Source organism: Vipera ursinii (genome assembly GCF_947247035.1).
Source record: "Vipera ursinii genome assembly, chromosome: 2".
NCBI classification, from domain to species: domain Eukaryota; kingdom Metazoa; phylum Chordata; class Lepidosauria; order Squamata; family Viperidae; genus Vipera; species Vipera ursinii.
The window spans coordinates 137,224,731-137,245,929 of NC_139513.1; the positions used below are offsets into that span (position 1 = coordinate 137,224,731).

A 21,199-nucleotide genomic window follows, 5' to 3' on the forward strand; every position below is an offset into this window, starting at 1 on the left:
TCCATAGTCCTTCCTTCAGGCAGGGGTGGTCGCAGACGCCTGGCTCTGCTCCAAGAAATCCGGAGCAGAGACGCTGACCAGCTGGGAGCAACCCAGGCTACGGGGGAGTTCGATCCTTCAGCCGCCCAAGCTCCAAGCTCAGGCGGCCCCGGAGAACTCGACCCCTACCTGGGGCCTCACCCCCTCCTCTTCTCCCGAGGAGGGGGCTTCAAATTTGCCCGAACAGCTGATCGGCGCTGTTTCGGGCGAAAATTACACAGCTGAGCCGCGGGCAGCCCGGGAAGGCTGTCTCCGGCGCCGCGCAGCCACCGGAAGTCCAAGATGAGGCTGTTTTTATTACACCAGTTCACCAAACTCTCTTCCTCCTTGCAGTAAGCACCCTCATTGTAAGAGGGTGAATAAGAACCCCAACTGTTGTATCATCCTCATATTTCACAATATGGTTGGTGGAAAATCTTGCCCAACAGTCATGGGTCAACGATGAGCTGTACCACAACGGACTTAGGACACCACCGTGAGAAGAACTTGTGCTCAAGAAAATGGTATAAGAAATATTAGTCCCAACTCACACATATTGGGGCCTATCAATAAGAAAATCAAGAATCCGGTTGCACAAAGGAGTATTAAAGCCTAAAAGTTCCACCACTCCGAAGAGTTTTAGGGGGAGGTTTAGCCGCCATCTTTTACTTTCAATTGTGACGCACTTTCACTTTAAGTTTAAAAAGTCCATCAAGCTCGAGAGTAAAATAAAATAATCCTCTTCACCTTTTCCTCTTGTACCGCTCTGCCTGCTCTTTGTAATCCATAGTCCTTCCTTCAGGCAGGGGTGGTCGCAGACGCCTGGCTCTGCTCCAAGAAATCCGGAGCAGAGACGCTGACCAGCTGGGAGCAACCCAGGCTACGGGGGAGTTCGATCCTTCAGCCGCCCAAGCTCCAAGCTCAGGCGGCCCCGGAGAACTCGACCCCTACCTGGGGCCTCACCCCCTCCTCTTCTCCCGAGGAGGGGGCTTCAAATTTGCCCGAACAGCTGATCGGCGCTGTTTCGGGCGAAAATTACACAGCTGAGCCGCGGGCAGCCCGGGAAGGCTGTCTCCGGCGCCGCGCAGCCACCGGAAGTCCAAGATGAGGCTGTTTTTATTACACCAGTTCACCAAACTCTCTTCCTCCTTGCAGTAAGCACCCTCATTGTAAGAGGGTGAATAAGAACCCCAACTGTTGTATCATCCTCATATTTCACAATATGGTTGGTGGAAAATCTTGCCCAACAGTCATGGGTCAACGATGAGCTGTACCACAACGGACTTAGGACACCACCGTGAGAAGAACTTGTGCTCAAGAAAATGGTATAAGAAATATTAGTCCCAACTCACACATATTGGGGCCTATCAATAAGAAAATCAAGAATCCGGTTGCACAAAGGAGTATTAAAGCCTAAAAGGTCCAGTTTGTCTACTAAATACTGGGGAATGATTTTGTCGGGCCTCGGGAGCCCGACACTCAAGGGGGGGCCTCTCCACCCTCCCCGCACCCCCTGCCTTCCTGCCGCCGAACTCACCAGGCTCCATGGCGGCCTGAAAAACTCCGGGGGCCGCGCCGCCGCTTCTGCCGCCTCCAGACGCGCCGCGGCTGCTGTCCTCGCCCGGCGGCGCGTCTGCACACGGCTCCACGGCTCGAAAGGCTCCGAGGCCCGTGTCGCCGTTTCAGCCGCCTCCAGACGCGCCGCGGCTGCCGTCCCCGCCCAGTGGCGCGTCTGCGCACGGTTCCCCGGCCTGCGGCATGCCCGGTAGAGGCCCGGATCGACTCAGCGTCTCAGCGGCCTGGGAGGCTTTGAGAGCCTCGGCCTCGCAGCAGACTGCTTCGGAGACTCCGCCGTTGCGGCTGTCTCCTCTGGCCGACGCCATGCCTGCGCAGGACTGTATGATTCGGGAGCTGGCGAAGCCGTTAGGGGACGGGTCCCTCCCCGCCGCGGTGACCGGGTGGCTGGGGGCCTCGAGCGTGGACGACGGCAGGGGGGTTCGGAGTTGGGCGCGGCAGGGAGTGGGTGAGGGGGAGGAGCACGGTGGCGGCAACACACGGGCGGGGGCTTACCTGACCGGGCGTCGGGCGAAGGGCCTTGTAGGGGAGGGGTGGGGAAGTTATAGGGAATGGGAGGGCGTGGGCGTGTTTGGGTGGAGTATGGGTGGGGTTTTTGGGTGTGTATATAGTAGCGTTGGCTGCAGGTAGCGGCCAATGCTGGCTTTGTTTCTTGTTGCGGCTGTTGCCCTGACGAATAAAGTGCTTCTAGACCGCAGCGGAAGTCTCTCGTTCCTGTGTTCGGCACCCTGCCCTGTTCGCTGCAGGACGAGGTTTGACAGATTTATTAAATGCTGAACTGAAGTTGACAAACAGCATTTGCACGAGTATTTCTTTCCTCTAAATGCACCAAGCTCAAATGGAGAACAGAAGAAATAGCATCCTCTGTAGAGCGATTTGGACGATAAGCAATTTGGATGGCAAGCGATTTGGACGGTATTGAAAGGCACACCAATTTTTCTCCAAAATTTAAATAAATCAAAATAAAATGAAACATGATCATTCTGTATTGATTTTAATTTTATAATATGAAACAATTCTAATCTTATTAAAGATTAATAAAGATTCGATCCAAAACTCAGTACTTTTTAACTTGAATCTCAGCAAGTATGGAATACAGTGATAAATGGATAGAAGATCAAAGACTCTTAAAACATGGTAAGCAGAGGTCTATCCTTGAGAAACACAAGGGAAGTCTATAATTTTATATTTGGGCAACAGTCATAAACATTTGTTTCCCATTGGCTGACTTGCTTATAATTATATGCTTATACAGAGTTAAACAGAAATTACAAAGGAAAGTTCTTAATTTCTTGAATAATTATGAAGCTGTTTTTATGGGTAGCATTTGAGTCAGTAGAGACCTTCCATCTGTATCATGTTCAATTAACTACAAAATCCTATATGGAAACACAGAAGATATTCAGTAAAACTTTTCACTTGAATGTAGGCCCTAATGAACACAATTCCAGTAAAATGCAAAGGATTAATATACAACTGGCATTTTCAAATTTTCATTTGTGCAACACATTCCAGGCAGATGAATGGACAGGGACTAGAGGAAAAGTATACTCTTTAACATAAATTGTCCTTTCTACAGTTTCCAAATCCTAATGTGTCCAACTACACAACAGATTAAAGATAATTTTGTATAGCTTCTTAGGAACACATCTAATGAGTTTTGTGTTTTAATGTAAAGAGGGTAGTTTCTCACAGACTAGGTAGCAATCTTGCCAGAACACAGATGATTTTAAAAGCCATTCTCCAGTTCAGAGAAAAGTGAGCTACAAATATCCTAAAATATCTAGTAGTGATCTAAAAAAGCAGCGCACACAACACCATTTTATGAAGGAGTCAATATTGTGGACAGGGATAAGCAATGAAATTGCTTGCTTAAATGATACATGGAAAATATATTTTTTTTTTCACTCAAATGCATTTTATAAATAACCTCAAGCACTCTAAAGAGAGTAAGCCTCAGATGAAGTGAATCCCGTAAATGTTAAAATTTGGAGCTAATATTTTAAACACTCATCCATCCATCCACACTCCACTTTAGCCTAAATCAATAGTGTATGGAGATACCTCATTCTCATTTTTCTCATTGGAAACTAAAACCACTTTAACTAGTGATTCATATTTGTACAACTCATGACTACAAATTTGTGTTTGTACACTATGCTTGAAGAGGAACTGTTAAATTGAGAGAGAAATGGGGTAAAGCAAGACTTAAATAGGGGAGCTTGTCCTGCGTGTGGAAGTGTCTATGTCCTGATTCTAGGGTGAAACTTGAGGGGTGTATGTGTATGCATATTCTTGTGAAGTGCAGTTCCACTGGGCGACCTAATTTAATTAACTATTTGTGTTGCAGGCCTTATCCTTTGAGATGTGTGGCTTAAGTCTGAGTAACTTATTTGGGAGTTTGAGGAAGTTTGGGTAAAGGATTGCTATCTTTTGGTTAATTTAGTTTCAGCTGACTGACAATTTACCTAGTGCAGAGGCTGATTCTCAGACCACTGTGGATTCGGTTAATGTTTTAAGGGAAGATGGAAACAGTAAAAAAAGAATAAAATATATTTAGATGTCAAACTTCTCACAAGGTAAAGTCCAGGAACTTCATAGACAGGTTGTAGTTGTCTGGCAATATTCTGGTATGGGGAGTTCTGCTACAGGCTTTGCTTCGGATTGTTTTTAAAACTTTTAAACTTTCCCCTCTACCCTGGTCTCCCATCCAAGTACTATCCACATCCAACGCCCGCTTAACTTTTTGAGGCCAAGATCAACCCAATGTTAGCTGGTGCAGCGCCAGTCTCCGACGCGGCGTTCCTTATTTGCCCTGGGTACAAACCCGCAGATGTTCGCACAACACACGTGCGCGGCCAGGCTCAAAGGAACCAGGGTTGGCTCAACTCGGTCTCTTGGGGTTCGCGCCCCAGGTGCCGCCGGCTAACCACGCAAGGCCCGGCGGGCGAAAAAGTGACCGGGCAGCGGGTCGAGATAGCACCGCAGCTGCAAGGGAGAGCCGGCTTCGGGGGCTCCCCGGGCCTGGTCCCCGGAGGTTGGGAGGAGCGGCTGGGCGGGCTTCCCCGGCAGGGGTCGCTACGTCGGCACGGCCGGCCTGCTTTCCTCCCTCCGGTGGGCGGGCTGAGTTCCTCCCCGCCCGCCGCCCCACAGCAGCCGGAGGGCGCCGCGGCAGCCGAAGCGCGATCGATGCCGGGAGCGCGGAGGAGAAGGCGGCGGCGCTGCTGAGAGGGGGGGCGGCCCCGCCCGGAGATGGGGATTCTCAGCATCACGGACCAGGTATGGCGGGCGGAGGAGAAGGCGCCTCCGTCTGACCCTTTTCCCCCGCGCCTAGCTCTGGCCTCGTCCCTCCCTCCTTTCTGCCTGGCTCGCTGGCCCGCCGCGCCCGCTACGCCAGCCGGGGGACGCACGGCCTAGTTGCAGAGCCGCCCGCTTGGTTTCAGCCGGAGCAGCCTGGCTTCTCCCTGCGGCGCGCAGCGGTGGCCTCGGGATGGAGCCGGCGCTGGGCAAGCGAGAGGCGGCGGGCTGGCCTGGTCCCGGCTAGATGCTACGAACGTGCGAAGAAGGCCGGCGGTGGTGCCCGGGTTGAGCCCTGCTTTTTCCCGCCTAAGAAGAAAAGACTTCTTGCCGCCCTTTCGCCGGCGCGCCTCGGCTGCGCCTGCTTTCCCGTTCCCCTAGGCCAGGGGTCTTCAAACTTGGCCCTTTTATGACTTGTGGACTTCAACTCCCAGAATTCCTCAGCCAGCTTTGCTGGCTGAGGAATTCTGGGAGTTGAAGTCCACAAGTCATAAAAGGGCCAAGTTTGAAGACCCCTGCCCTAGGCAGCCCTTTCCCACCGCCTGCCTCTGTTTTGGGCCCTCATTTCTGCCTGCGAACTCCTCTCTGTCCCCGTTTGCCTCCTGGCTCCGTCCACTCTCTCCTGTTTCTGGAGTGCAAGTACTTCTTCCCAACCTAGGCAGGTCCTCGTCTTACGGCGGCCCCCAAAAGGGAGATTTTTTTGCTAGCCCTGTAATTTCTCCCAGCATCACGCTGTAGGGGAAAAAAGAGGATTTGGGCCTAGTGGAGCTTAAAGTGTTCTGCACGAGTTCTTAAAGATGCAGAATCCTTCTCAGATCATTCTTTTTTTTTTATCCTGCCTTTCCTTCGGGAGCTCGAGGTGGCATATAGAGGACTAGCTCCTCCGGGTTTTTCCCCACAGCAATAACCCTCTCTGTGTGTTTGTGCAGGCACGCGTGCATGTATGTGCGTATATCTGGCATATCCAACGAATTTGCTTCTTATCCTTATTCTCCATCACTGCATCCCTTTCTGCTTCTTCCTTAGACTGCTACATTTCTTTCTTTTTTTTTTTGGTACTCTTAGTACTTTGTTCACATCAGGCAAGATACCAGTACGAGATTCAAGCTTTTTACTTGTCGAAATACATTTTTTAAATCAGTGGATGAGGTCAAATTAATTTGTTTCTGTGTAAGTATTTAGTCATACTTTTGGTGAAGCTGTATTATGATACATTCAACCGGTTAGAGAAGTATGTTTTGGCGGCCCTTTCTGTTTTTCAACACTTTGGAAGATAAAAACTTACCTCTTTTTTTCTCATTAGGCCGCTGCCATGTTTGTGATTTACTTCTACATTTCTGGTATAGTTTATTGCCATTTTGTTTCTCTCATAGTCTGCATTTCTTTTCATTTGCATTTTTCCTGGCAGTTTATTCACATTATTTCTTTTGCAATGTCCACATATCTACAGCACTTTGGGCTGAGGCAGTACCTGAATGTTAACAATTTCCTTTCCTGGTACCTAGATGGAACTCGACTTTTTTGTGTGTGTTCCTTTGAAAGTTATAACTTGTCTAGTTTTTATCTTTAGTCTTGATTGTGTGTAGCACAGTGATCAGTGCTCCTTTTACAGGGTTTAAATGAAACTTCCAAGTATTATGATTGCATAGTCACATCAAATACTATTTCTCTTTCTTAATGCAGAAGACATAACCAACCACAGTCACATATCATACTATATGATTTGATTTTAGCTTAACATGTTATGTGAAGGCAGCCATTTATCCACTAAGCTGTAGTTAAACAAGTCATGTTCGTCTTCTCCAGTGTTCTGCTACTTTGAGCATAATATAAACATTTTAATACTAGCCCTCCCAGTTTCAGGATCTTTTTCTTTTTCTCTTTCTTGGATGGACATTTTTGCTACAATGTGGTTTTATTACAGTGTACTGAGTATTAAGATATACTTCTTATAACCATGTTTTTATTAGGATTGTGATGGGTGGGTTTCTTGTCCTGGTTAACCAATGGGTATAAGGTTCTTCAGAAGCAGCTCTGACTTGTTTTCCTACATTATAGTGGAAAATATTGAAATGGAATTTTAACAGGGACATATATAGACCTCTTCATCTAGCTAAAAGAAGTTTGATGTTCAAAAAATATAGTGGAAGATACTTGTTTTGGAGTGGCAGTTGAATATATAATAATATATGACAAATATGAGTCAGCAGTGTGATACAAATAGACAAAATTTTCATCTGCATCAGTAGAAGTATAATTTCCAAAACACAGAAAATAATTTAATGCGTTCTGCACTTGTCAGACCCAATGCTGTGTTTCTGGGAATTGCACTAAGAAGGATCAGAGAAGAGTAAACAACATGGTAATGAAGCATGAAACTTAAATTCTGACAAGGAGAATTTGAAGGAAATGAATTGGATTGTTGCACCAAAGGGTCTTGCTCTGTGTTGTCATCCCAAAGTACAGGATACAAAGTAATTATTAATAAAGCTATAACAGACTCAAGTTGAATATAATGAAACAGCAGTAAAAAAATGTTCTGGTAATGTTGAGCTCTGTTTGGTGAATGTTTAAATAGAGGCTGCATGATGGTCTGTTGAGGTTGGATTCAGTGGTATAAATGGTCCCTTTGATCTTTCTGATTCTAATTCTTGGATCCCATGGTCCCCAGCAGATGGAAGCAATGTCTCAGTTTAGATCTACCTTGTATGAGTATTGATATTATTTTATGTCCTGCCTTTCCTTCCCTGAAATATCTGAAAGGCAGCAGGTTATCTACCCTACATTTAGGGAGTAGGCATTTCACTTACATCAGTAAGCTACAGGTTGTCCTTAACCACAATGGAAACCCAAATTTTTGTTGCTAACAACTTTTTAACAAGGCAGTTGTTAAGTGAGCTGTGCCTCATTTTGTGATCTTTTTGCCACAGTTGTTAAGCAAATCACTTCAGTTGTTAAATGAATCATGCAGTTAAGTGAATTTGGCTTCCTCCGTTGAAATTTGCTTGTCAGAAACTGGCTAGGAAGATTACAAATAGTGATCACGTGACCTTCCCCAGACAGTGCAATTGTCATAAATACATGCCAGTTGCCAAGCACCCGGAATTTTGATCATGTGACCATGGGGTTGCTGCAGCAGTTGTAAATATGAAAAATGATCATGTGACTTTTCCCAGTACTGTTGTAACTTTGGTCACTAAATGACTGGTTGTGAGGAATACTTGCATACAGTATAGTATTCATAACGGGCTTGTATGCATAAACAGAAACATTGCCTTAAACATTTCTTTGAGCTAGAAGTCAGAAAGTGGCTTTTTAAAATACAGACTACATTGATTAATAATCTCCACAGTATAATTGGAAAATGTGTTAACAATAATTCTAATTTAGCCATATGCCAATTTTGCGAGTTAATTTTTAATTCTCAGTCCTGGAAAAATCCTAGGTTTCTAAATTATAATATTGTTGGATTCTCCATCCTACTCCCATGCCCTTTCTGGCTGTCTGATTTAAAACATTAGTCTAGAATTTTAAATATTTTATGCCATTAACCTGATTTATATAAATGGAGAGTTAATGTGAAATTTTCCAGGTTCAGCATATCTGATAAAACATATGCACTTAATTTAGATTTTTGTGACCTTAAGGGCAGTGGGCGGTACATCATACAGGTTGCTCCAGGAGTTGCCTGGACCAAGATTATAGGGCATAATGATTTTTTTTAAAAAAAAGAATGATACTGAATCCACTGCATTCCATAGGGATGACTCATCTTTCCCCCTTTATCCTCCCTCTTTTTGCTGTTGTGTCCAAGGACTTGGAGGAAAGTAAACCTGAGGTTAGCTGGATTGAAAGACTTTTCTGAAAAGAGATACAGAGGCTGAAGGTTTTCCTCTGGAAGATGAGATGGACAGATGGGATTAGATCTGCCTTGTACTAGACTGTACTGAGTGTGTAGGTGGACCAGGAGGGTATTATATATTCTTCTTTGTGGAGGATTTGTGCAGTTTAGAGTGATGCCAGGAAGATAAGGGAGTTGTCTTGTTTGTGTTCTTTGATTATATTTCTCTTTGGTGTAGGACTTGTACACAATGAAGTATTTTTTGTTGTAGATTTCTAAACCACCATAGCAATGCAATTCTTAGTAGTGTATAGAGATAATCCATATATACACATGCACCATAAGATAACAGTTACAAAATTTAAAAATCATCTCTCTCTCTCTCTCTCTCTCTCTCTCTCTCTCTCACACACACACACACACACACACACACACACACACACACACACACGGCAATTGTAGCTGAGTGCCAAACCCTACAGGATTTTATAAGTTAAAAGTAGCTCTTTAAATTGCACCCAGAAATCTGTTGGCAACCAATGTATTGTTTGTCACATAGGTGTAATGTACTCAGGGTATCTAGTGCTAATTAACCCACAGGCTGTTCCATTTTGTACCAGCTGCACTTTGGATGATTTTTAGAGGCCTCTTCATACAATATAGCATCTTGCAGTAGTCTAAGCAGATCATAATTGGAAGCATGTATCTCTGATATAGGGCCCTCTTATTCCATATAGGGCTACAGTTGGTTCATTAACCAAAGCTAGGCGCGAATGCCCACTGGGTTAGTACTCCTGCCTCTCTTTCCATATTTTTTTGTGATAAAACATCAAGCTGATAAAGAACATGGTTGCATAAACAATAGCTTATTTTGCTTAGATTCAACCTCAGTCTGTTTCTTTCCATCTAGAGTCTAATAATCTCCAGGCTTTTGTACAAAATACTGATGGTGTCACTGGTGCATACTGAAACAATGCTGAAGAGTTGAATGTTAGGAGCATATTGATGATACCACACTCTGAAATGACAGATGAATTCTCCCAGTGGCTTCATGTAGATGTTAAAATGCAGGCAGGAAGAAGCAAGCCCTGTAGCCTTCTGTCTCTGATAAACCACTGGTTTGGAGTCTCTCCCTGTACAACTGCTGACTTGAACCATTCAGTGCATGTATTAATGTGTCATACTGGTGCCCCCAATCCCACAGATGAGCCACAAGGTTACCGTGACTGCTCATATCAAGGGGCAGCTGAGAAGACTAAAAGGACCAGAAGAAATCCATTCCTTGCATCTAGGTCCTTGAATAGGTAGTCAATCAGTGCAATTTCCATCCCATGCCCAGGTCCAAATCTTAGCTCTGAAAAGACTCCATATAATCAGCTTGTGGGTTGTTCTGAAGTTGATGCCCATCACAGCCTCAACAATTTTCTCTCCCAAAAGAAGATTGGAAACAGGGCAATTTTTGCCTAAGGGAGGTTTTTGAGGAGGGGGCCTATCACCATCTCTTTCAAAGCTGTAGCAAGTATCCCCTAGTGCTCACTACCTTCCAGATATATATGATCATGCCCCCTCCTATCTTCTGCATAAACCAAGAGGGGGATGGCTCTAGCCCATAAATAAGATCGAATATCTTATCTAGTTTGTTGGACTCCACAAGTAAAAAGAAGTGGCAGTTAACACAGCCATATGTTGCTTTATTTTCTACTTCAGACCCTATCCATGCAGAGTCAAATGTTTGGTAAATCTGGGTGACTATTGGCAAAATGCCACGGATCAGTAAAACATATTTATGGATCAGCACCTCCCGAGATTGATGAAGGACTGCAAAGCCAGAAGAACAGAAGTGGCATTAGCATCCTTGCCCTATCAAATCTCAGTATTTTACTGTATATCTGATCCACCTGCTCATCTTCCATCAAATTCTGGATAAGCATCATGTTGTTATATCCAGATCTGGCATTTACCATCACCAGACATGTACAGTGTTACACTTGTATTTTGTCTGCAACAGGTTAAGCTGGATAGACATAAATAGTCATTAATGAAATATAAAAGTGCAGGATTCTGTCTGAGATGCAGACAGTATTAAAAGGTGCTAAACAGGGTATTGCATTTTTAGGTCAGCATGCTTGAAGACAATTGAAGGATATTTTTAGGCTAGTTTTAGGCCACTTCTGAAAATACTGGCATATGAAGGTTGTCAAGAGTATTTAGAAGAAGCAGCTAGAATAGAGCCAATGTTTTAGATATTATATATTCATGGAATTCAACTTGGTATTAAGATGTTTAAATACCCCACAATTAATGCATGAGGTATAGGTTGGTCATATCTCAGCCACAAAATTTATATTGCTGTAGAGTAAAAAGATGTAACTATTCAGCTACCTTTCTGCCGTTTTCTACTAGAGAACATAATAACTTACCTTAATTGTCATTGTTCTGAGAAAGAATAAATAGAACAAAAAAGCTTACTGCCTTTATTTTTGAGAAAGCATAAATGATAAATCTTTAATAGAGGGCTATAGAGGCCTTTTTCCTTGGGCATTTGTCTTAAGCCTAATTAGCATCAAATAGATTTGGATTTCATACAGAAATTGAGGTGTGTAAATCCTCATAAATTGCTGCAGCTATGTTTTGGATATGCTACTTTTGGGGAGGTTCCAAACAGTCAATTTTTTAAAATTCCCCAAGCACTTCATTTTCAAGCAACTATGGTATCTGAAACCTAGATGTTCTTGTGAACATACTTGGCTGCTTGGTTTTATTGAGGCCTTCTTGGAAGTGAAACATTGGAAATGAGACCTGGAGCACTGGTAGGGAAGTATAAAAAGCAAGCCTAATCAAGCCTAGATATGTGCATGCATTCAGGCCTCCACAAGCCATCTTCACTTCTCCTTTCTCATGCATCGGCTGATTGTCATCCAGCAGATTTGCTTAGGGTGACTAATGGAGAAGAGTTAGCATTGGAATCTCCTGCCTTGCTGCTGTGACCAAATCGATCAGCACTTTGCTGATAAAGTCATTTAGTTTCACCAGGATGTTGAATCCTCATGGACAGAGTGCTGATTAGATAAGTGGTTCTCAACCTTCTCTTCATCATGGACCCCCTTTAAATACCTTTTGTGACCACGGCCACGGACCACCAAGACTTAACTCAAGATTTAAATCATAATTTTTCTTCACGCCTTCGTGGACCCCCGTGACAACATTGTGGCCCCTTACAGGTCCGCAGACCACAGGTTGAGAATAGCTAGATTAGGTAATTACTGTAGATAACGTTGCCATATTATGTGGAACTGCTCTTCTCCTGTGAATCCTGAGGAAGTGGGTCGGGTGTGTCTAGGTTGTCCTTTGCAACTTGTAACTTGACTCTTTGCCTGTCCTGACTTTTGCAGTACAAGTAGTCCTCAACTTAGGTAATTACTGTAGATAACGTTGCCATATTATGTGGAACTGCTCTTCTCCTGTGAATCCTGAGGAAGTGGGTCGGGTGTGTCTAGGTTGTCCTTTGCAACTTGTAACTTGACTCTTTGCCTGTCCTGACTTTTGCAGTACAAGTAGTCCTCAACTTAAAACCATTCATTTAGGTGACTGTTCAAAGTTACAGTGGCAATGGAAAAAGTGACCTGTGACCATCTTTCACACAACTGCTACAGCATCCCCATGGTTACATGATGAAAATTTGAATCCTTGGCAACTGGCATGTATTTAAGACGGATGCAGTGTCTTGGGGTCACCTTTTGCGACCTTCTGACAAGCAGTGAGGAAGGTAGAGTCACTTAACTGTGTTACTAACTTAACTGCAGTGATTCACTTAACTGTGGCAAGAAAGGTGGTGAAATGGGGCAAAACATAACTCTTCTTTAGCAACTAAAATGTTGGGCTCAATTGTGGTTGTAAGTCGAGGACTGTCTGTAATGGGGATTGGGATCTGGGAGATTCTCATTGTCTTTTTATAAGGGGGGAGCTACTAATGGTTTTGAAAGAAGCTCTAGTGTTCCCCCTTCTAAACAGGTCACCCCTGGATCTGATCAGTCTCTTACTTCAATTTTGGGGGAAGGTAGTTGAGATAATGGTGCCAGATCAGTTATACAGCATCCTTGAAAAAGTGGATTATCTGGACCCTTTTGAATCAAGGTTTAAGCTTGGATACAGGTCTAAGATAATATTTCTCACACTCCTGGATTATTTGGACTTGGATAGTATAGTGCACCTCATTTGGTTGGAGGAAAAGTGAAGTATAAGTGAAGGCAGAAGAGTTTTGGTGGGAAAGTGTTCAAGTTGTTATGGTGGATAAAAATATTTGCTGTTTCCCAGTGCAAATTGACTACGCTGTCACAAATTATACAGTTTTTTTTACATAAAGCAAAGGGAGCATGTTGCTTTTGACCTTTAAAGCTTCTTCTAGCTTGCCATCTAAATAGGCCTGCTCCACTTTGAATTGTCCCAACCTGCTAGATCATCTAGGAAGAAAATTGCCACAGTTCCATATTTCTAAGAAGCAAGGGGAGGTTGAAGGTAGATATGCTGCTTTGGAATAGCCTCCCAAGAGACTGGGCCTCCTGTTCAGGAGGATGTTAAAGACTGGGGTGTTTTGAAGAGCATTGTAGTCAGTGTATCCTTTTATTTTTATTCTCATTCATAGTTTTTTATTTGGTTTGGTGTTATGTATTTTGTCTTATATTTATTTTAAACTTACTGTGGTGGTTTTCATGTTTTTCATATATAGTGTTAGCTGTTGTGAGTTGCCAGCTTATGGTGGGAAGTAAATGTAATTAAATTAAGTTAATGTAATAACAATTATAAATCATGTGTTTCTTTGATATGCAGATATACCCCTTGTGGCATACCATTATATGCGATCGTTCAGTTTTCATGTGTGAATGTAGCCATTCATTTTGTCTGTCCAACATTTCCCCATGATCAGTAATGCAGAATGAGGCCTCAGAATGATGTCCCCAAAATTTTGGATGAGACTTTCACTGCCTATAAAAGTTTGTTGCTGAATTTTAGTTTTTAAAATGTCTGAAGAATGATTATATACATGAAGAATAATCAAGTTAACTACATTGTAATGCAATGAGTTCATATGATTTAATAATTATGTATTATTATTCTATATTTGTTTAATACTTCTTCCATCACAAAGTTAAACTGAGGTTTATCCAGATCTCTTCCACTTGTTTGCAATTGCATAACCAAGTGCAGTTATTGGAAAAAAACGTTGGGCATCGTTAGTTTTGTACCCAGGAAGAAAATGAAGTTTGTAATCAGGCTGCTGCATAGTGCGTTATGCCTTCCATCATGGAGAGAGCCAACAATCAGATGGAAGATATAGTTGTGGACATAAACCTCTAATTATTCTACTAAGTTAGGTAGCCTATACTCTGCATAGATGTTGTGTGTGGGCTGTTGTATAGGATGGAAGACCTTGTGTTCTTAGCCAACATAATTATTTATATTTCTGGAAGGAGGTTGTAACAGTGAAGTAAGCAGGTGCAAGAGGATAGAAGTTGAAGCCAATGAGTTGTCACTGTGTTTTGCATCAGCGGTATTAAAAAGAGCTTGAGGGAAAGTTTGCATATTATGTTACGCATAATAGTTGTTTCATTTTTACTTAGCGTGTTGTGTAAACTTCACTATGGTGATTTAGAAATCGTGATATAACTTTGTGTAATAATTTAAAATAGTCATCCTTGATTTACAACAGTTTGTTTAGTGACAGTGCAAAGTTACAATGGCACTGAAAAAAGTGACCTATGACTGTTTTTCACACACGATCAAAATTTGGATGCTTGACAACTGGTTCATATTTATGACGGTTGCAGTGGGGTCATGTGATCACTTTTTCTGAACTTCTGACAAGTGAAATCAATGGGGAAACCACATTCACTTAACCGCGTTACTAACTTAACAGCTACAGTGATTCATTTAATGGATGTAAGATATAAGTTAACCTTTATTGTCATTTTTTTTACTGTGGGTACAACAGCACACATCAAAAATGAAATTTAGTTGCCCACTCTCAAAGTGAAACACATGACACACACCTAAAAAACATACTATTACAACCTATGTAATACACACCCCTACACATACATAACAAATAAATATTAAATATTGTCCATCTTGAGTATATAACGGAAGGAGGAAACCTGAGAGTTCACAAGGGTAATGCTGTATGGAATGAAACTATGGCTGAATCTGGATTTTCTGCTACAGATACCACAAAGCCTCCTGCCAGAAGGTAACAAGGAAAACAGGTCGTGAAGAGGATGAGTAGTGTCCCAGATAATCTTACAGGCCCTACTCAAACGACGCTTCTGTGCTACGTCCTGGATGGGAGGGAGGGAACTGCCAATGATCTTTTCGGCCATCCTCACCACTCTCTGCACCACCTTCCTGTCTGAAGCAGTGATGCTTCCAAACCAGACTGTGATGCTGTATGACAGGATGCTCTCAATCATCCCCCTGTAGAAAGTGGTAAGGACAGGAGAAGGAAGATGAGCTTTTCTCATGCGACACAGAAAGTGCAGGCGCTGCTGTGCCTGCTTCACCAGTGTCTCTGTTGAGCGACCAAGCCAGCCTACTTGTTAGCTGCACACCCAGGAATTTGATGCTGGTAACCATCTCCACAAGCGAATCATTAATGCCCAGAGAAGTGTGGCTGTGCCTGCCTTTTCTGAAATTGACAATGATCTCTTTGGTTTTTCTGGTATTTAAAACTAGGCTGCTTTCCTTACACCAGCTCACCAACCCCTCAATCTCCTCGTGGTAAGCTTCCACATTGTCATCATGAATAAGGCCCACTACTGTTGTATCATCTGCGAACTTCACAATATGGTTGGTGGCAACAACTGCGGCAAGAAAGGTCGTAAAGTGGGGGCAAAACTCTCTTAACAAATGTCTTGCTTAGCAACAGAATTTTTGGGCTCAACAGTGGTCGGACGTTGAGTGCTACCTGTACTTACAACATGCCCACTATCCAGAGTATTTCATGAAAAGTTACAATCCATAAAAATACGATACCTTAAATTACGGTATACTTAAGAAATCAGCTGATTTGCAGGTTCATGCCACATGGAATGGATAGCAAGAAGTAAGAATGAAATTCTCCATGTTAACTAAAAGATTTTACTGACAGTTTTACTGATCCTTTTGACTTTCTGATTTATAAACTGGTAGGATAAGAGGCCAAGTAATGTTCTTATTAGCCTAGGGCAGGGGTAGGCAACCTCGGCTCTTTTATGACTCATGGACTTCAACTCCCAGAATTCCTGAGTCAGCTATGCTGACTCAGGAATTCTGGGAGTTGAAGTCCATGAGTCATAAAAGAGCCGAGGTTGCCTACCCCTGGCCTAGGGAGATACAATTATTTCTGGACTGTCAGCCACAATTGAACCCAAAATTTATGTTGCTAAGCAAGATAGTTAAGTGAGTTTTGCCTAACTTTACAACCTTTTTTGCTGCTATTGTTAAGTGAATCGCTGCAGTTGTTAAGTTAGTAACATGGTTGTTGTATGAGTCTGGCTTCCCCACTGATTTTGCTTTTTCAGTAGGTCACAAAAGGTGATCACGTGATCCTGGGACACTGCAACCATCATAAATATGAGTCAGTTGCCAAGTGTCTGGATTTTTTTTTTAGGTGACCATGGGGATGCTGCAGTGGTCGTAAGCGTGGAAAAAAGTCATAAGTCACTTTTTTCAGTGCTGCTGTAACATTGGTCACTAAACGAATGGTTATAAGTCAAGGACTACCTGTCAGGAGTACTAATTCTATTTTTATTATAAGGTTACATTAACAGGATCTTGCAAGACTGATGAAAGTAATTCTCCTTTCCTTTTACCTTCTGGAAAACTAAATAGAGTTTCTTTTGAAATGTTTCTCATGCTATTCCCTCGTCTATGGCTGAGACAGTTTTTACAAGTGGTTGTCTAGTAGTCTGTGGCTCTCCTTCGTGTTTCCCAGCCTCATTCCGGCATACCGTTACGGATCTTGATGATGCAGATCAACAGATGTAAATCCTACCTTATATCCCATGACCTTGGCAAGTTGCACAGAGTTTAGGAAAGTCTATGCAGAAACGTCTGCCTGCTTCAAAGATAAGCAAGATAGATACACAGCTTCCATTTTCTCTCTCTCTCTCTCTTTATCTTTTGGCTTGAAGAAAGGACGGAGGCCCTTTATTGCAGTGAAGTCAGTTTTGTGTTGTTTTTGCACGCTCCCAACACATTTATTCCTTCTATACTCTTCGCAGGTAGGATATTAGAAAAGAGCAGAATACATAGTAGCCAGAAATAATGGATTGCCAGAATTGTGAACTCTTGCATGTATAGTGGAAAAATGGCAAAAAAAAAAAAAACAGAAGGTCTACAGTAGTTTTCTTCTACCATCACCTTAAAGGAACTTACGCATATGGTAGCTATGATCAGTTCGTTTATCCTACCCTCTTCATCAAATGGTGGTGTAGGTTATTTTGTGACTAAAGGATTACACACTGCACATGCCAAGATGGTCAGAAAAAACTAGCACATTTGCTTTCAGGTGCAGTTCATCCTCAACTTACAAGTGCATTTGGAAGTGGAATTTTGGTTGTAAGTCACGATGGCTATAAGTTGAGGCACTTGTGTGATTGGGCCCAATTTTACAATTGTCTCTATGGCAGTTGCAAATTAAGTGCGAACTCATTGTCCCAAATAGGTATCTTTTGCTGAAACCAGTAATGTAACCACAGGATCCTGCAATTAGTCATAAATGTGAACTGGTGGCCAAGTGCCTGAAGTGTGGCCATGTGACTGGAGGGAGAGGTCTGACATTTTAGGATGGCTGGAAGTGTTTTGCAGACTAGACCACCCTTTCTGAGGCCATCCTAACTCCAAATGGTCTGTAAACAATCAGTTGTAAGGAGTGTATCCAGAATGCCGGTTATTTTGTGTGAGCAGCCACGATGTGATCTTAAAAGTCCAACTGTGCTTCCTATTTGAACCTGACTATTCAATCACATCACCCCTTCTTCCTAAGGACGTAAGACACAGTGCGTTTTGTAAAATTCTTTGTTCAGATTTGTGAGTTTCTGCTGTTAACGGTTGATTTTTTTTCTTAACTTAATCTTAGTGTTTTCCGTCTTTTGTAGCCTCCTCTGGTCCAAGCCATTTTTAACCGTGATATAGAGGAGGTACGCTCATTACTGAGTCAGAAGGAGAATATCAACGTGTTGGTAAGTGTTGCAATAACTCTTTTCTCCTGGTAAACAGCTCTGCTTGATTCTGTTCCTCTTGACTTTGCACACATATATTTCCCCAAAATTGGCCTTTCCTTCCAGCTGGCTGTTTTGTGTCCTCTTTGTCACCTGAACACCGCATGTATAATGTGTAGATCAGTGGAGTCATGTTTGTATTCTGCCATGAGGATCAGTCATTAGATGTGATATCCCGGCATCTTAAGAGAGTCAGGGTTTGGTTGGGTTCTCAGTGGGCCCTTTTCAAACAGTTTTTCATATCTTGGCATTGGTTCCAGATTTGTAAGATGATTATAATGATTAAATGATTCCAAGGTTGTTGTCGTTATAAATAGATAAGGATAGCAAAGTACTTTGTATATTCAGAATTAGTGCATAGCACAGGGATTGTTCATTACTGGTAAATAGCTACTTTGTTGGGAATTGGCTGCATAGTACCAGATGTATTGGTCTAGTTGTGCTGAGCAGTGGGTGGCACCGGAATTAGCAGTTGTGCTTGGCGTGAAGCGTGTTCTGGATTAGTCTTGTGGTCTCTAAGTGAGAACAGCTAGTGTTGTATGTTTTTTTAAAAAAATTATTCTTGTACATCCCATGAAGCTGTATTTGGCTTTTCATTCCATTCTAGCTCACTTAGCAGAGGCACACAATACAATTCATGCCTATTTAATATATAAATCTTGCCACAAATTGTGCTACTTATGAGCTGATTTGATCTCAGAACCAGGGAGTGGGGTGGGGAGTGATACTTGGATTGTCAAAATCCATCTGTATTGCATTCACTTTGAATAAGATTATTCTTTTAATTGGTGTTGACTTTTCAAAACTTGGTTGCATTTGCTTCTAGGGGCACAGGTAATCCTTGACTTATAACCACAGTTGGAACAAAGAATATTGGTTGCTGAGTGAAGCAGTAGTTAAGTAAGATGCCATGTGATTGCTTCGTTCAAAAACCACAAATCCCGGCAATTTCCTGGACCTGGGTGGTTAAGTGGACAGAGTGAAAGAGCTGCCACCCAAAGAATTTTGGCTCAAAAGCCTGTAGGGAAGATTTCAATTCTGTTTTTGCAGCCTGCCAAAAGATTTCCTTTTCCCTCCATGCATAAAGCGGAAATCCTTTCTGGGCCTAAAGGAAGGGGAGGTTTCTGCAACCTGCAGGAGGACTTCAGCCCTCCTTCAGCCCCTTCCTTTGCAATCTTTCCTGACTGCTTTCTCACTGGCTTTCTGGGGAAGCCTGCAGAGAAGATGGCAAATGGTCAGATGGCAAGTGGTCAGAGGGCAAATGGTTGTGGGGCACTTGGCAACCAGTCACTCTGGTTGGCACTCTGGTTGCCAGGCATCTGTAATGAGGTCATGGAGTAATTGTGGGGGGGATGCAGTGATGTTTTAAGATGGCCAGAAGTGCTTTATGTTGGTAAAGCACCCTTGCCAGCTGTCGTAATTTTGAATGGCCTTTAAATAACCTGTGGCAAATTGAGGATTACCTGTAATGAAAGCTAGAGTTACTAAAGTAACTGCCAATTATAGGTAGTCCTCTATTTACAACCATAATTGACCCCAAAATTTCTGTTGCTTAGCAAGGCAGTCGTTAAGTGAGTCGTGCCCCATTTTACTCTTTCTACCATGGTTATTAAGCAAATTACGACAGCTATTAAGTGAATCATGCAGTGGTTAGGCAAATCTGCCTAACCCTAACACACACACACACACACACACACACAAGCACACACCCGTTGACTTTGCTTGTTAGAAGCTCCCTAGGAAGGTTGCAGACAACCAACCCAGGACCTGAGACACTGCAGCCATTGTGAATACACACCACTTGCCAAGCACCTGAAGTTTGATTGTGTGACTGTGGGGATGCTGCGGTGGTCATAATTGTGAGAACTGCTTGTAAGTCATTTTTTCAGTGCCATTGTAACAGTCATTAAGTGAATGGTTGTAAGTCAAGGACTACCTTTGGAGGGTCTGTCACAACTTCAGACAGCTAATAAGCAGCCACGTGTTAAGGTTTTCCAGAGTTAAAATTTTCCCACTGAAAATATTCTAATTCAGGTGAATTTAGGCCTTGAGAGTTATATGAGCTGTTGTTGTTTTCTTGTCTATTGCTCCATGTTCTTTCAAACATTGCAATAATTTTTTTTCCTGTACATCAGAATTTTTAGAGCTTTTTGAAACATTCATGTTCAAACTTCATAAAATAGGTGAGGTTTGTTTCCTACATCATATAGTGCGGTGCCAAAATTTGTACAGACTGTAGATATTGAGATGAATATAGTACCCCAGACAAAAATATTTCTGGATAAAAAATAGTTGGGAATATGTGATGGTAACATAAAGTTGTATGCATCTAATGATAAGTTATTGCAATATTTCTGATAAAATCTTAAGTTACAGAAATGGATACAGTCAAATGTTTGAGGAATTTTAATGGCAAGACTGCCATGCTTTGGATGTGCCAATCTATGATTGCCTTATATTTAATTGGATTTCCAATTCTGTCTGGTGTAGGAGAGAGCAAACTGAGATTAACCAGCTTGCTACCAGTACACTTGCATACATATTTTATACTGTGTACTATTCTGCTTTCTGAGAAATGTATATATATAATCCAGGCACATTGACAGAATGTCACAGTATTGCTAAGGATTTAAAAGTACACATTTGACGAATGTCAAGGATTGAACACTCATTAGACATCTTCTTATTTTCTTTGAATAAAACACAAAATTAATGTTAAATTATGATTGTGTAAAAATGTCAGTAGCCCTAGACTAATTGGCTTTCACACACACACAAAACATGTTCACAGTTACTGAGTTTTTATTCACTGATGAGCCATTGGTAATTGTTAAGAAGCCCTAGAAATTGCAGGAACAGTTTGAAAACACCTTGAGACATTTACTCAATTTGTCGTAGTTAATTGTTCCTTGAAATTAATCAGGAAGAAAACATCAAAATAAAAGGTAAAATTACATATTCATGACAAAATACCTTCCTTCTAATTAAGACCATTGAGCTTGGCTAAATTAAAGTGAATAACTGGGTTCAAAAGCAGCCCAAAAGAACCAATTTCACACGTGGGTTGAAAGAAGAGGCCATGATGACTAGATAGTGAGGGCAGTTGGATTAATTTGTACTTTCTTTCATCACTGGAGAAAAACAAGAATAGTTGGCTATACACACAGGTGTGAATTTAGTAAATAAATAAAGAAATATCCTTAGATTGTGCAGA

The 21,199-nt window shown here is 42.3% G+C and overlaps 1 protein-coding gene across 1 annotated transcript in view; it reads left to right on the top strand.

The window, feature by feature from the left end:
- Positions 1-3,110: 3,110 nt before the first annotated feature.
- Positions 3,111-21,199, top strand: part of ANKRD52 (ankyrin repeat domain 52) — an 88,442-nt gene continuing 70,353 nt past the window's right edge. The window contains exons 1-2 of the mRNA XM_083351793.1: positions 3,111-4,872; positions 17,863-17,946. Coding sequence (XP_083207919.1) covers positions 4,846-4,872; positions 17,863-17,946 — 111 coding nt within the window. The 5' untranslated portion in view covers positions 3,111-4,845. The remainder of the gene's footprint in view (positions 4,873-17,862; positions 17,947-21,199) is intronic.